The sequence below is a fragment of the Atractosteus spatula genome, chromosome 8 (assembly GCF_055471065.1).
Source record: "Atractosteus spatula isolate fAtrSpa1 chromosome 8, fAtrSpa1.hap1, whole genome shotgun sequence".
Lineage (NCBI taxonomy): Eukaryota > Metazoa > Chordata > Actinopteri > Semionotiformes > Lepisosteidae > Atractosteus > Atractosteus spatula.
Genome location: NC_142713.1, coordinates 44,962,532 through 44,976,934, shown reverse-complemented (window position 1 = coordinate 44,976,934; position 14,403 = coordinate 44,962,532). Strand labels below are relative to the sequence as shown.

Genomic DNA, 14,403 nt, shown 5'->3' with positions numbered 1-14,403 from the left:
TGTTGACAAATTTAATTTGAGGAAGGCGAAATATCCTAAGGAAAGACTATACATCTGAATGCAGCTAAGCTTTTGTCTGAAAAAAAGAAAAGACTGGTCTTGTTTGTGCAACATTATCTTAAACATAATGAATTCACAGCAATACTCTGTTCTTATGATAATAGATTAGTAGTGACCCCCTGGTTAATTGTCTAAGCAAAGGCTGGTGCCTGCCTTTTGTTACATTTTCTTTGGGGGAAGGGCTAGGGGAAAAGGATTAAAACTCTCCCAAAGAGAATTTCTCAAGTACTATTCATACGTATGATAACCAGAATTCAGGATCTGTAGTTTTTTTAAAGTCTAAACTTGTAGCAATGCATGTCAAGGCGAAAATGAGAGAATGCTGAGTTAGTGTGAGTAACGTGCTCCCAGGGTTTTGAGAAAAATCTTGCAGAAGACTGAGACAGTACTTTGCAAATCATTTTGAACTGGGGAGGGAAAATGAATACTTGTTTTACCACAGATTTTTTTGTAATCTAAAGGTGACAATGCGTACTCCATTCTAACAGATCTCCATTGGGAATGCTGGTTTCCTTCCAAGCAATCATTAAACAATGGGAAAAGTACCATATTGTGAGGAGAATGGGGGTGGGGGCTAACCGTAGGAACAAAACATTGAGAAAGCACATTCTGATGGCCTTAATAATCCATAAAAGATTAGGGCAATTTAAGGATGGATCAGGATGCATAGATATAACACACATATCCTGTTAATGTTGGAGGTTGGGCACAAGGTTAACAACCTTGTCCTGTAAAAAACTAATGTTACAGAAACAGCAAAAGGATGATGCTGCCCCTACAGTACATGCTGGAAGGCATAATGGGCAAACATCCATCCATCCATCCAACCATCCATCCATTCATGTCCCCATGATAACAGTTTCCACAAATAACATCTTGTTAGTGTGTTCACTGATATTGTGTCATCATTCAAAATAATTACCTAAGCATTAAAAAAATATTTTTTGATTTTCTGGGTCCCTCACCTTTACCTTTGGATTGTTCTCCTTACTCCTGTAAGCAGAACATTCTTTTTTCTTGTTTAGGTTAACTATGAAGTCAACATCATTATATTTAATTTGCTTTCATGGGACCGCAGTAGCTCTATCGGTAACACTGTAACTCTGTGGGAAATCTTTTCCCACATTTTCATTTCACTCCCCAGTTAGATCAGGTTCTGAAAATTATCTTCAGTCTCCTAAAGGACTTTGCGCTACAGTAGGCAATAGTTTAATTAGATTATTTTGGATAATCTAAAGAAACTAAATAGTAAAACACATGTCATTTTATATTTTCAATTTGACTGGATTTACAAGTTTGCATAAGATGTTGAATTCTGTGTTGTCTTGGTTATTAGAATGAGTACTGTATAATTTGAGTTGCTATAATTTTGATCACCAGTATTTTTTTTACTAAATATATTATTATAAATGATATTATAAATATATTATATTATTATTATATATTATAAATTATAAATGATTAAGAAGTTGAAAGGGGTTTGTGGCCTCAATGATAAACATCAATTTCAGTTTCTGTTGAGAACTGTTTTTAATGTTTGTACAGAACTTTAACAAATTGACTTTTTTCCTTGATATGCTTGGAAAATACATAAGATGCTTTCAATTGGGATGAAAACTCACTTTCATTATATTGTAAAAACACAAAAACAGATTCCTAATTTCCTTGTGAGATCACTATAAAGCTTGACAGAAGTCCACCTATGGTCTAGGTAAAAATACACCTGTCTGTATCAGTTGACAGTGCATGTCAGAGCAGAAACTATCATGAAGACTAAGGAGCTTTCTATACAACACCATGATTCAATTGTGAGGAGGTACAGATCTGGAAAGATGCTAGAAAAACATATCTAGAGTGTTGAAAGTTCCCAGGAGCATAGTCAGGTACATCTTTAGGAAATGTAAAAAATACGTAACCACGGACTCTTCCTAGAGCAGGCTGTCTCCTGAAACTGAGCAACGGGGCAAGAAGGAGTTTGTTCAGAGAAGTTACCAAGGATCGAATGATCAACTTAACAGAACTACAGAGTTCCAAGAGTGAGAAACAGTAGAAACAGCAGTGGGATATAAGCATAATTAAGAGATTTATTGAGGTGAATGCCACCTAATAAAAACTAGTTCATTTCTGAGAAACATACAACTACTTTTTGCCTAAAAGTATACAAAGTTCAGCTCCTTTAATTTTAACAATCCCATTTATTCAGATTATCATACAGTACCTGCTCTCACCAAAGCATTGCAAACCAAACTAGAATCACCACAGCAACCACCAGACCTGTCAATTAACCTGTCAATAAAGATCAGTTCCACCTTTGTGCACTTAATGCCTGGCTATATACAGTACCTGACAGACTTATACAGACCTCCTGCTGTGATACTCTGCATATCAGTCTTAGTGTGTTATCCTATTTTTTGTGCTCTCCATGAGTTTGTTTTGTTCCAACTGTGCTTTGTTCGGCTTCACGTTTTGGATTTCTCTCAGGTTTTTCTTGTGACTTCACTATTTTTTGGACTTTACTGCTCTCTCTTGAACTTTGTCTTCCCTAGCTTTAATCCTTACCCGTTTTCAGACTACTGCCCTGGACTATGTTTTGTAGAGCTTGTTTGCTCACCTCTGCAACCTACTCCATACCTGCACTTGGATTCAGTCTTCAGCCTCAGCTCACTGCACTTCAACAAATAACTGCAGCCCATTACACCAATCAGTCAAAATACATTTTTTTGGCTACAGTTAATGAGGCGCAATCTATGGAGAGAAGTGAAAAGAGGGTTTGAAGTTTGAAGTCAACTTCAAATGTGATGTGCATTGGAGACGTAGAAAACTTTTACTAACCCATGCCAACATGAATAAATAATACACAACAGAACTTAGGGTAATGCAAGACATCTTGTTTGCCAACAGGTTTCAATTAATTAAAGCTTAATCAGTAGACATGTACAAATTGTGCACATCAAGCAAAAATTTACAAAATAATACTGAATATATTTTAAACAATTTATTTTTTGCAATACCCACCATTGATGAGAATCAACAAGAACTACACTTAATTATTTATTCTTCCCCATAAAAAAAACTATTTTGAATCATTAGCTTTTCTTGAAATCATTACAGTTGTAATGTCAATCCTTTTCTTTGTGGCAATAACAAGGAGGCACAAGACAGAGGTAAAATTATTGGTTTCTCTCTTAAATGGATCACGATGAACTATACCCAGCAACTCCAGAACTTCCAAAGTACATAGAACAAATACAACAAAGTTATAACTGCAGGGTCACTACAAACCCCTCCCCCCCTTAGTCCCTTGACATCAAGGGAAGATGAAAGTCTCAGAAGTGACCTGGCAATCTTCTTTTCTGAGCTGGGTGCTGGTGTCGGGTCTGCACAGCCCCCCTCTTGCTGGGAGGACTCTGATGGATTGCTGGCACTCACAGAGACACTGCAGGTGGAGTTGTTGTCCCAGACACAGGAGCAGGTACAACCGCTGCTCCACCAATCCAAAGGTACATGGCCAGCCCTTTACAGTGCACAACAATCTTGAGGCCTTGCACTTTGTAGACCACCTCTCCTGTTCCTTACATGGGTCCACCCATTTGCCGTCAAGCTTCAAGCACCTTCCTTGAGGCCCCTTGGGGCTGAGCACGCAGTGAGAAATGGCTGTTAATGGAAATGCACCCAGAGCTCTAGACCCAGCAGGAGAAAGCTGGAATACAGGCTTTGGACCTGGATCAGAGACTCTTGCACGTTGGACTGACATGCCATCAACATCATGGGAGTGCATCTGTCCCAGTCCTGCTGATGGGCAGAGGTCATCAGAGGGAGTTGAACTGCCAGGGTGCAATTAAACCTCTGTATAAGGCCATCTCTCTGAGGCCTTGGGATCTTCTCATAGTGATCCCTTATCAGCCTTTTGGCTAAGATCAGTGTCGTATCCGTTCTTATCACAGTGTCCTGATCTTCTGCCCTTTGAGGAGACAGGAATGAATAAAATTAAGTCTTCAGGGCACGTCTCCAAACCAGTCCACAAGGCATCCTCCTCCACAGGACTCTATGCACTGAAGGTATCCTGAATTGTGAGGAGGCTATGGATACTCTATGCTGTTCTGTGTTTCATTATGCTGCCAAAAGGCTTGTCCTGGATTTCTACAGGACTAAGGAATCCAACAGACTGAAGAAAGGTTCTGATTTCCTGACTCCACAACTATCAGTACTCTAGGCCACTGCTTCCATCCCCAAGACGAACAGATGCACCTTCCTGCTGAAACAGCTATTCAGAAAGGATGTGGAAAGACAACGATGAGGGCAACCGAGGGAAGAGGAAGAAGGAAAGTAGGAAGAGACTTTTTCAGATCAGGTAGACTTTAACAGAGACTGTGTTCTTTGCTACATGCTGTTTAGGGGATTGTCAAGCTTATCTTTGATGACCAAATAGACATTTTACTGGAAATGTTAGGGAGTAGCACAACAGGGCCCACAATAGCAATACTCTGCTTCAGAGGTGAGGCCTAGGTGGGTGACAGGGCCAAGGGGACACAGCAAAGCAGGTTATTGCAAAGATTTGGTACCTGCGTTGGATGTGTATGGGGATCCCAAAGGGCCAACAGAGTTGGGACAGTTGAGGGCACATTCCAGGAGCATGCAGTGCAGTAGATCTGATCAGGGTGACCATCCTATGCATCCACTGTTTTAAAATCCTTTTAGGGTTAGGTACAGCACATCTGCAGCCAGGACGCCAAGCCCTTCAGACACATGCACCTGGCTTGGAAGACATCGTCTAAACCCAGTGGCAGGATCACTTCCCCCAAAGCAGCAGCAGCTTAGTGCAGTGAACAGAGGATTATAAAATCGTTTACCTCTGAAGTGCTGAGGCCCATGTGGCTTCCTCCTCTGTCCTGTCCTGATTTTCCCCTTGGACCCTACTGATCCAGGTTAGCAATCCATCATAGCAGCCTATCTTAATCCACCTGTGATTAGGTCTTCTGTCCATAGCAATACCCCCCATCCCTGAGAGCTCTCCTCCATGCCAGTTGTCTCACACAGCAACCCAGCCAGGTCTTCCACACTCCCAGGGGCTGGCCCTGCAAGTTGTGCAAGCTCCATTACAGAAAGCTCCCCTGCTGTCAGCTTGTCTGATCTAGATTGTCCCTCTCCTCCTCAGACAATGTAGCCCAGTGAAAAGCAGAATTCTGATTTATCCTGCTTATATTGGAATTGTCCATTACTTCATTAGATAAGCGAGGAATGAAATACACAGCTTTCACATTCATTTAGGCCCAGCAAGCGTTATTAATAACTAGGTAGTTTGTTTAAATTCGTTTACACTATTTTTACTGCATTCGTAATATCCTTGTAGTGCCAAGTCTGTTTTGTGACTCGCATTTCCTGTTCCGGTAAGGCTACAGAAGCCAACATGGCGTAAAAAAATATCTACCAACCTTGCTTTGCCGCTTTGTTTCGGTTGTTAAACACGTTCGCTCGCTGTTATATGTGGATCTCGTCCTCCTTATTAAAGGCTTACAATAGTTTAAAACCACAGAAGGAAAGCTTTTCAACATACTTTTCCGTCGTGTTCATTCTGTTTACCCTTACACAGTGACCCCTGTCAGCACGAACATATCACACAGCTGCCTTGTGGGCCATGGGCAGACACATCTGTCCTGCGCTGTTGGACCGGGCTCACCGGCTTCGTGATGTGCTGTTGCTGTGTCCGCCCGGGTTATTGCTCTCCGCTTCTCTTCACCCGCTCGTAGCTATTTAAAGGTTATAACTGTGCTCAGGTTCCTTAAGCCTTTTTCCAACATTGGCGCTAGGATTAGCGGTCTGGCACGTTTGAGGAAGACAGCCACCTCTGGCTTTATTAATATTTCCTGATCACCGGCGTAACGCTGAACTTTTCTTTGCGCGTTAACAAGAAAACATAGGAAAGAGGTGAAGGTTACGGATTTCTCTTTTTAATAAAATATTAATGGCTCACGACAAACTACAACCAGTAACTCTAGAGCCTCCAAATGTAAAGCCCACAACGGAAAGACGCACAAGTGCACGTAAACACACCGAACGCAACAATCAATAGCGGAGGACCCACTGCCGAAACAATGCTTCTTTCAGCGTAGAATAAACCTGTTCCTTTGCAATCAGTAGTTACTTCTACAGGGTCACTAAAATGTTAAAATACATTTAATCGAATACTGGAATATAACGTTCGTTGAATTGCGTACACGAAGTAAAAATGATAAAAGTAGAAAGTGGGTGTGTTGTGGGGTTAGGGGTTTGTCCCGTTTTCAGCTTCAATGTCCGGGTGCAATTAGGAACCAGAACAAGTCTACTTTTAAAAATACCGGTATCAAATTACAAATAATTCAAATCTGCTGTTGGGATTTATTGTTTTTATATATATATTATTTGAGAGCACTGCAAGCCAATTGCCCATTTAATAATTGAGCTTCAAATGTTGCGCATTTAACAAAGTATCTTCTATCGCAGTCCCATTCATTTATACACATCCTGGATGAAGAAGTGTTAATGTGAAAAGGCAGTTGTTAAATCCTTTATCTTTGAGATAAACGTGTATTGTGGGGGACAATAAAAGCTGTCTAGAAAGTTTGTCGGAAAATATACCCGGTTCTTATCTGTTGAAAAGCTGGCAATCCTAGTGTGTTGAGAGTTTCAGAACTACTGTGATCTAAGTAGCCTAACTAAAGTACTCTGTGTTGCTGAGCTTTTCGCGTTATCTGAGGAAGATAAGACATCATCTGCATGTCACCATAGTATGTACAGATAAAAGTAAGCGACGCAAATAATACGATATAATCAATTACAGGATACTCTTCAAATAATTATGAAAACTACACTACACTCAGACAGTTAAATAAACGTCACGCCAGGCTAGTGACCGACTCTAGCAGTCCCATTTTGGGTCCCACATTCCTACAAGAACTACAGAGCCGAAAACGGAACGTAGTTAATAGGAGTATTTGGCCGTTGCCTCACGTCAATGAGTCAGTGCAGCGTGCAAGTGTTTACCTCGTCTCACGTGACTGGAGAGAGGCTGAGGCTGTATCATAGCAACAGTGCCTGGGAAATCAACAACATGGCGACACCTCGGGAGCGAGAAGCTGCTAGCTATCTCGAAAAACACAAAATCCTCGATCTGATTGATAACTTAGCTAGCATGCTTTTTTTCCACAGGCCAGGTAGGTAATCATTTTTCTAACAAGTAGTCAGTCCGGCCAAGCTACAGACACCATTGCATTTACAACACTTAATAGCGAAAACAGAACATGTTGATATATTGGTAGGACCTATGCATGTCTTGTATTTCTTTGTACAGGAAAAAAGGAAAACTAAAGCATGTGTTATTTAGTTTTTTTTGTTTTGGAAGTTGGAAACGCATTGTCTACATCAATTTTCATAGCGCTTATGTTTACTCTATCATACCGGTGTTTTAAGATAAAATGAACTGTATATGTCTGGAGCTACTCGCATTTCTCTATAACAGTCAATATTATTTTGATTTTTTACAACTACTGTTAAATGTATTCACTGACTCTAACAACAGGAAGAAGTGTAAAGAGTGTCCTTTCCGTTTTGAATAAGGACAAGACGTCAGGTCAAGCTTGATAATGAACACACCCGAGGGCACTCAATTAGAAACAGCCTCAGTATAAGCTGTGAAAAGCGTTGTGATGCAAAAAGTGACAAACTAAACAAGAAAAACCATGGTATGTTTTTTTCAGATGATCATACAAAGTCATCTTATGCAAACTGGGTTTACGCCTTCTCTTCTTATGTTTGTTTGAAGATCTGTTATTATCACACACCTTTTCTCTCTCTCACAGAAAGGCCTCGTGAGTTTTTGATATCCCAACTTGAAATGCTGAAAGTAACCAGAATGAGAACCGTGGACAGCCCCTGTCTTTTCAATGACTCCAATTTAGAAGCAATTTTTGGAATTCTTGATCCCACGAGGCAAGGATATATCACTCTTGCACAGTACAAAGAAGGTGAATTGGGATTTTTAAAACAAAACATGTTCAATATTATGCAGGTGATGAATGTAGTCTTAAAATGTGTATTTTTATTTTTCCTATAGCACTGAAAACACTGGGAATTAAAAAATTTGATGAATCTCCGGATGGTTGTGAATTCAACAGAATATCACAGGATACATTTAAGAAAGAGGCGTAAGTAATTAACCATTTGTACCACTCCTTTTTGAGTTGTATTTTTCACATTGCTTATAACTTTTCATAACGCCTTTATGCTGGAATTATCGCTTAAATATAGCACTATGCAAAAAGAGAACAAGATGCCTCTTTTTTTTCTGTAGAAATTTATTAAAATGGAATCAAGTCAAGCAGGCCAAATGCTGTCTTTTCCTGTTTTCTTATTAGCAGTTAGTTCCATGTATGAAGTATTCCTTTGACATTGTCACATCAGTAGTTGCTATGCGTTACGTGCCGGTGTTTAACCATTTACATTAAGAAGTAGAAGCTGAAATGGAAGAAATGGTAAACAATGGTTAAGAAAGAAGGTGTCTGTAATTGCCAAAGCTACGGTGCATTTAATCTGACAGCTGAGAAATTTGGAGTGGACAATTCCTATTAATTGCTATTAGTACAAATCACACTTTTTTTATGATAGATAGGGAACATATCCATTGCATGTTTAAGTATGATCACATCTATATTACATTTTAAGTTTTGATTGCTTGCTATAACGTGAGCTTTAGATACTGCTTTGTTTTAATTATGTGATTTACAATCACAACATGTCCATATGGAGTAACAATGTTTTGCAATAACCTTTCTAAAAGTTCTGTTGATTGCTTGAACTGTTTACGGGGTTATCATGCAAGTGTTCTATTTAGTCTAAAAAAACTACATCTTTTTGTCTCAGTAGGTATTAAATAAATGTTAATGTTATGTATTAAAAAAAAAAAGCTTTAAGCTCTGCCCACTGTAGCTCAGTGTGCTAGCAAATATACCTTAACAATAATCAGAAAAAAATGATAAATGCATTGTACTTCCAAGACTATACACCTTGTCAGCATTACACATAGATTTATTTTCAACAATCTGGTTATCTTGAAAGACATGTCATCATGGTAGTGTTTGATCATCTTTTACTGCATTAGTGCTCATTATCTCATTGTTTTAATTATTCGAACTGCCAGTTAGGGGTAATTGGGTTTTAGGGACATTTAACACAAGTTTGCATCATTATATCGGGCAAGATAAACCTTTTTGATAGATATTTTACTTCCTAACCACAAAATTGTATTAATGTTAAACTTTTCATAAGTATAATACAGAATACTTCCTGATTCATACACAAAAGAAAATATGATAAAATCACATTATGTCCTTAAACTAATAAATAGCTTTGTAAACATACATTATTTATGTAGGTTGCTGCGTCAGCATCTCTGTAGGCTGCAAAGAAACAAGTAAAGGTGAGGTTGCCTGAAGAAGGCTCCACAGCTGAAATGTTGTGTCTCTTTTCTTTTAAGCATGGAAAAAACCTTTACTTGTTCCTTTGCATACATTATTTATGTCTTAAATGATCAATTGTAAATACTTATGTATCTACAGGTAATAAGGGACCTATTAAAATTAGTATAACTAATTTATTTTTTTCTTTTTTGCAGGAAGGATGGCTTAATGAAGTGTTCTGCAACTTTTAAAGTTTAAGCTCTACAGTTCTCTCTTTAGAGGGTGTGACTTCAGATGGAATAGTTTTTTATTTTACAAATAACTTATTTACAGTTACATTTAATCTCTAAATGGTGTACTTTAAATTTATTTTTTGTACAACATTTTCCCCCATTTGGGGCATTCGTTACACGAATTGTAAGACTGTGATTAGAGTCTTAAATTCCTTTGCAAAATAATTTAATTATTTACATATATAAAGAAAATTAGTTAATTCTGAGCTTCTAACCCATGCAACACAAATTACTTCTTGGCTTTTCCCAGTATTGCTAGTACAAGTAGATAAATCCTGAGCAGTTATTTCCATCACCTCTCTCTCTCATTCCCTCCCCCAAAAAGAAACCACATTCATTAAATGCTTATGTATGAAACATAAATGCTGTCATGGAGCTTAAATATAAACCAATGTTTTTTTCAAATTGATACACTTTTGTTAGAGATACAGTATAAATATATTATTAACCCTAATGCTGTTCTGATGTTGTAATTGAAACTTAACTTACTGACCTGACTAACACAGTTCAAAAGAACCATTTTTTTCTAGTAGATTATCATGCAATATGAAAAATAATTTATTAATGGGATAAAATCCATGTGCAAAAGGGCAAATTACAGATATATTGAAAATCACAGATAATATGAGGATTTAAAGTGGGAGTTTCTGATAGTGGTTTCACTACATCAAGAGTCAAAACCACCAACCATGTACTTAAGGAAGTTTTAGTTTTAGTTATTAAAGGACCAATTGCAGCTGGACTAAAGCAAACTAATGTCAGCTGGATCTGGAAAACATGAGAACATTAGAAATATTGAAATGAGGGGAGGCCATTTGGTAAAAGTGAGGTGGATTTGTTTTTGTTATCTGCTTCAATTGTAGAAATGGTAATCCTGTTTAAAGATAAATGGAAGACAGCATACTCACTTAATAGGTTCAATTGTCTTTGCAAAACAGTTTTTTTTGTCTAATATGAGAAAGACAGAAGTATTATGTCAGCTGAAGTATATGATTAATCATATTAAAGAAGGTGTCTAGGCAAGCTGCAGCCTAACGTAATAGGATGTGTAAAGAGTATTTAATAAAAAGAGCAGCTTTTGAACATGTTGATTCTGCCATTAGAACTGATAATGAACAGTTTAAGAAAAAGCTTTAAGTCATATTTCCCCTAGGAAGTGCCATTCATCACTATAAAAGGTACTTTGTAGGGGCTAAGCAGTAAAATGTATTGACCAGTGTGGTGTTTTAAAGAGTAACCAATTACTCCAGTCTGAGTGACAGGGCTTCAGTGAGAAAATGAAGGTGAAGACAAATTCATATTATAGAATTTGGTAAGGTATTTCTTAGACATTAAACATGAAAACATAACCAATAAATAAACAACTACAGTGGTTATAGATAGCATTAGGCATAAAAAATAATTAAACTAACATCCTATTTAAAAAAATGACATAAAATGAGATAGGATTTAATATGTTCCGATGGTTAAGAATAAAGAACTTTAAAACGCTCTGTAAAATGGAAACAAAACAAAAATCAGTAACAAAACAAGAACCTGTATCAAATGTCAACAATAATAACTAAGATTTGGATATATTTCAAATGTATAAATCACACACGTTTCAGGTAATTCCTGGGTTGTCTCAATCCATTTCAGGCACAATTATTCTTTGTCTATTCCAGAGTGCTACAGAATTCTTCAGCTGAACTGGCTTTTTGGACCATAATATACAGTAGAATGGTGCCACTATGCAGGACTCTTTCAGCGTACAGTAATAAACCTATGTTAAAGTGTTAAAACTTTATTACAAACCTAGGCCTTCAAGGTCTTTTATCCGACACTGAGGAGATTGAAATTGGCTTCTTCGATAATTTGAAATGAAAGGATGATTTTTGCCCTAGTGGTTGCAGAATAGCCCAAGGGGTTTAATGACAATAAATCAAAATGGACATTGATATAGTGTCTTTCGTGTAATTCATCTAAAGGTTATGCAGAGGAAATAAATAAATGGGATCAATTACTTCATGCAAGAGGAGTTTTAAATAGAAGGCGCTTCTACTCAAAGTACTCCCAAACTACAGTATAAACGTCTTTTACACGTGTAGAATATACAGTAGCAGCAAAGTGTCCTGATAGGGAAAGACAGCCAACAGGTCACTTGAAGATTAAACAGAGATACTGTATAGTGAAGGAGTAAATATCCAAAATCATCAGGGCATTATCTTTGGGATTGTAGTGCACGTTTAAATCAATTCATTTTATATAGGTAACCTGAACGTTATTATTATTGGAATATGTTTGTTAAGAAATCAACATAGAGTAGACCCAAGCAGTCATGTGTTCGTTTATAATCCTTGCATTTCAGGGCGCTTTTCCTGGACGATCAGCATATAGTATATTTTATACTATAGAATTAGTATATTGTATTCCATATTACAGTATACATCCTCATTTAAGTTTTAAGTTCGCATGGATATCACTTTAAAGCGCTTGGATAATTTTAACTAATCGTGGTCAAATTCATGTCAAGCTTCCGAAGGTATGCAGAGAAAGAAATAAATGATATACGGACTGTAACGTTTTGCTCTATTCTTATCTGCAATAATAGATAACAATAGTATACTCAATAATGCTGAGACCCATATATACTACAGCGCATTTACTGGAGCTTTTTAATAATGTACCTTTTTCAAGGGTTTAAGACCAGCATACCACCTGGGATTTGAACCCACGACCTTTCGGGCCGTTATCTTTAATACTGCTGCCCACATTATGACAGTAAAATGATTTAGTGTTGTAAAAGACCACATTGCATTCGTTTTAACTGAAAAAAACGATTTGACCCCTATTATACTTGGTACGATTTATTTTTCGTGAATGTATGTGTTTGTATTCGGATGGAAGGCTACTTTTCGCTTTTTTAATGTAGCGTAGAAGAGAGGGAAAGAGGTTGATTATAAATAATGAATGGAAAAAGACACAACAATGGTTTTTAACATACGTAAAAGTAAATGCTTTAAAGTTTCCAATCCTTGGTCAACCATTTGCTCAATAAGACAAAAATAATTTTGTACTTTTAAATACTATATAGATATTCATAGCATTAAAGGATACTTGGAATAAAGTCCAATCATTTAATTCGGATTAGTGTTGATTGAGTCATGACTTCAAGAGTACATCACAATGATTTTTGAACGCGGTACTGTTAACTCATGACAGTTTCTTTAACTCGTAAAAATCAAACTCGTGGTAATTTCACTTGAAAACTTTACAAGGTGACAAAGAAAATCAAAACGATCAAAACTCAATATGGAAAATTAAGCGGAGGCACCACTTCTTAAATGTGGATAACAAAGTACTTTAAATATTGATTTCGGATTTTTTTAGAAAAATTTTGAATTCAGCTGGGCTGTGCTAAATGTTTGGCACTATTCCTAAAATTTGAGGTACATTCTGGATCCACACCAACCTTGAGTGCTTCGGCTATTTTAGTACATTTTCACTATAGTAATTACGCCTGGATTTGTGTTCGAGGGCACGTCTTGAATAAATACTTAATTTATAAGATTCATTGGATGGTGATATTGCAACCCATCTTCTTACTTTTAACAAATATAAATCCAATGTGCACCAAGCAACAGACTTTTTAAATTCCGTATCAAAAAAGTTTTCTTCGGTTTTTATCTCCTTATTGGCACTCTTGAGTTTTGGGAGAAATATGCTTGCGCCGAACGAAGAGTGACAAAAAAACACACACACAGCTAAAAACAATTGGGGCTGCAGCTGCCCACCCTTGCAGGGGGTCAGCTGCCCCCTGCCCACCCCTTCAAAGTGGCAACGACATTGGCATTCACATTGCTGTGGAGTGGAGCAAGTACTGCACCTTTGCGCAGCAGCAGCTCTTCAGTTCTCAAAGGTCTCCCTCTCAGTGCACAAAGGCAGCTGCCGAAGGAACAGTTTCAGCCTGAGAGCGAACCGGTGCTGAGAGCAGTGATAAACAATCTCCAGTAGATACCGAGAGACGGTCTGGGGGAAGCCACACAGACAAAACCCGCGACTGCAACGCTGTTTTACGGGGACCTCAGTCCTTGGCTGGACCGCAGACAGGTGAGAAACTCTGGAAAGCACGTTCGGAACCGGTTGTGAAGTTAATGTCTGGGCCTAGAGTCGCGCTAAAAGCGACCTGATTCCGTGCCTCTGTTTCCCGTACGTGGTTGTTTTTTTGCAGAAAATGGCGTCATCGCTCTCTTGTGTTCTAGCTTTGCAAAGAGGGGAAACGCACCGGTTTCTAAAGTCGAAACTGCCCTTACACGTTGCCACTAAAGGTCTTCCGTGTGGCCTTTGTGGTTTATGGACCCTCGGATCCCCCTTTTATCGTTTTTATGTGACTTTGTCTTAAAACGAAGGCAGTGGAAAGACGCGCAAAGCCGGAAGGGTCACCGGTCCTGTGCGCCAAGCTGCTTCTTGGAAAAGGTGGCACCGAGCCGCAAAGCGCAGCGTTTTAGGGTTCAGATTTGGGCCGTTTGTAATGGTTCTGGCACAGTACATGGCTGGTAGCCGATGTGCTTTATTTCCATGTGTTCTTCGTCGCGTTTAAAAATAACCTAGATGAAAACTGTTTATGTAAACACGGTGTT

The 14,403-nt window shown here is 38.2% G+C and overlaps 2 protein-coding genes across 3 annotated transcripts in view; both read left to right on the top strand.

The window, feature by feature from the left end:
- Positions 1 to 7,139: 7,139 nt before the first annotated feature.
- efcab10 (EF-hand calcium binding domain 10) lies at positions 7,140 to 11,169 on the top strand. 2 transcript variants are annotated; one of them, XM_088924038.1, is made up of 4 exons: positions 7,140 to 7,250; positions 7,896 to 8,060; positions 8,150 to 8,240; positions 9,711 to 11,169. In XM_088924038.1, exons 1-4 carry the CDS (start codon positions 7,148 to 7,150, stop codon positions 9,718 to 9,720), a joined length of 369 nt encoding a protein of 122 aa, XP_088780164.1. In that variant the 5' UTR covers positions 7,140 to 7,147; the 3' UTR covers positions 9,721 to 11,169. The 2 variants fall into 2 exon arrangements, with proteins under 2 accessions (XP_088780164.1, XP_088780163.1); XM_088924037.1 differs by having other exon boundaries at positions 9,707 to 11,169.
- Positions 11,170 to 13,767: 2,598 nt separating this feature from the next.
- The window catches only part of LOC148829666 (zinc finger protein 800-like), a 49,311-nt gene continuing 48,675 nt past the window's right edge, over positions 13,768 to 14,403 (top strand). The window contains exon 1 of the mRNA XM_088922640.1: positions 13,768 to 13,873. The gene's annotated coding sequence lies outside the window, so the exon portion shown is untranslated. The remainder of the gene's footprint in view (positions 13,874 to 14,403) is intronic.

Coding starts and splice junctions, on each gene's coding strand:
- efcab10 (XM_088924037.1), top strand. CDS start 7,148: ATGGCGACACCTCGGGAGCGAGAAGCTGCTAGCTATCTCGAAAAACAC. Junction 8,061..8,149: donor TCTTGCACAGTACAAAGAAG/GTGAATTGGGAT, acceptor TTTTTCCTATAG/CACTGAAAACACTGGGAATT. Junction 8,241..9,706: donor GATACATTTAAGAAAGAGGC/GTAAGTAATTAA, acceptor TCTTTTTTGCAG/GAAGGATGGCTTAATGAAGT.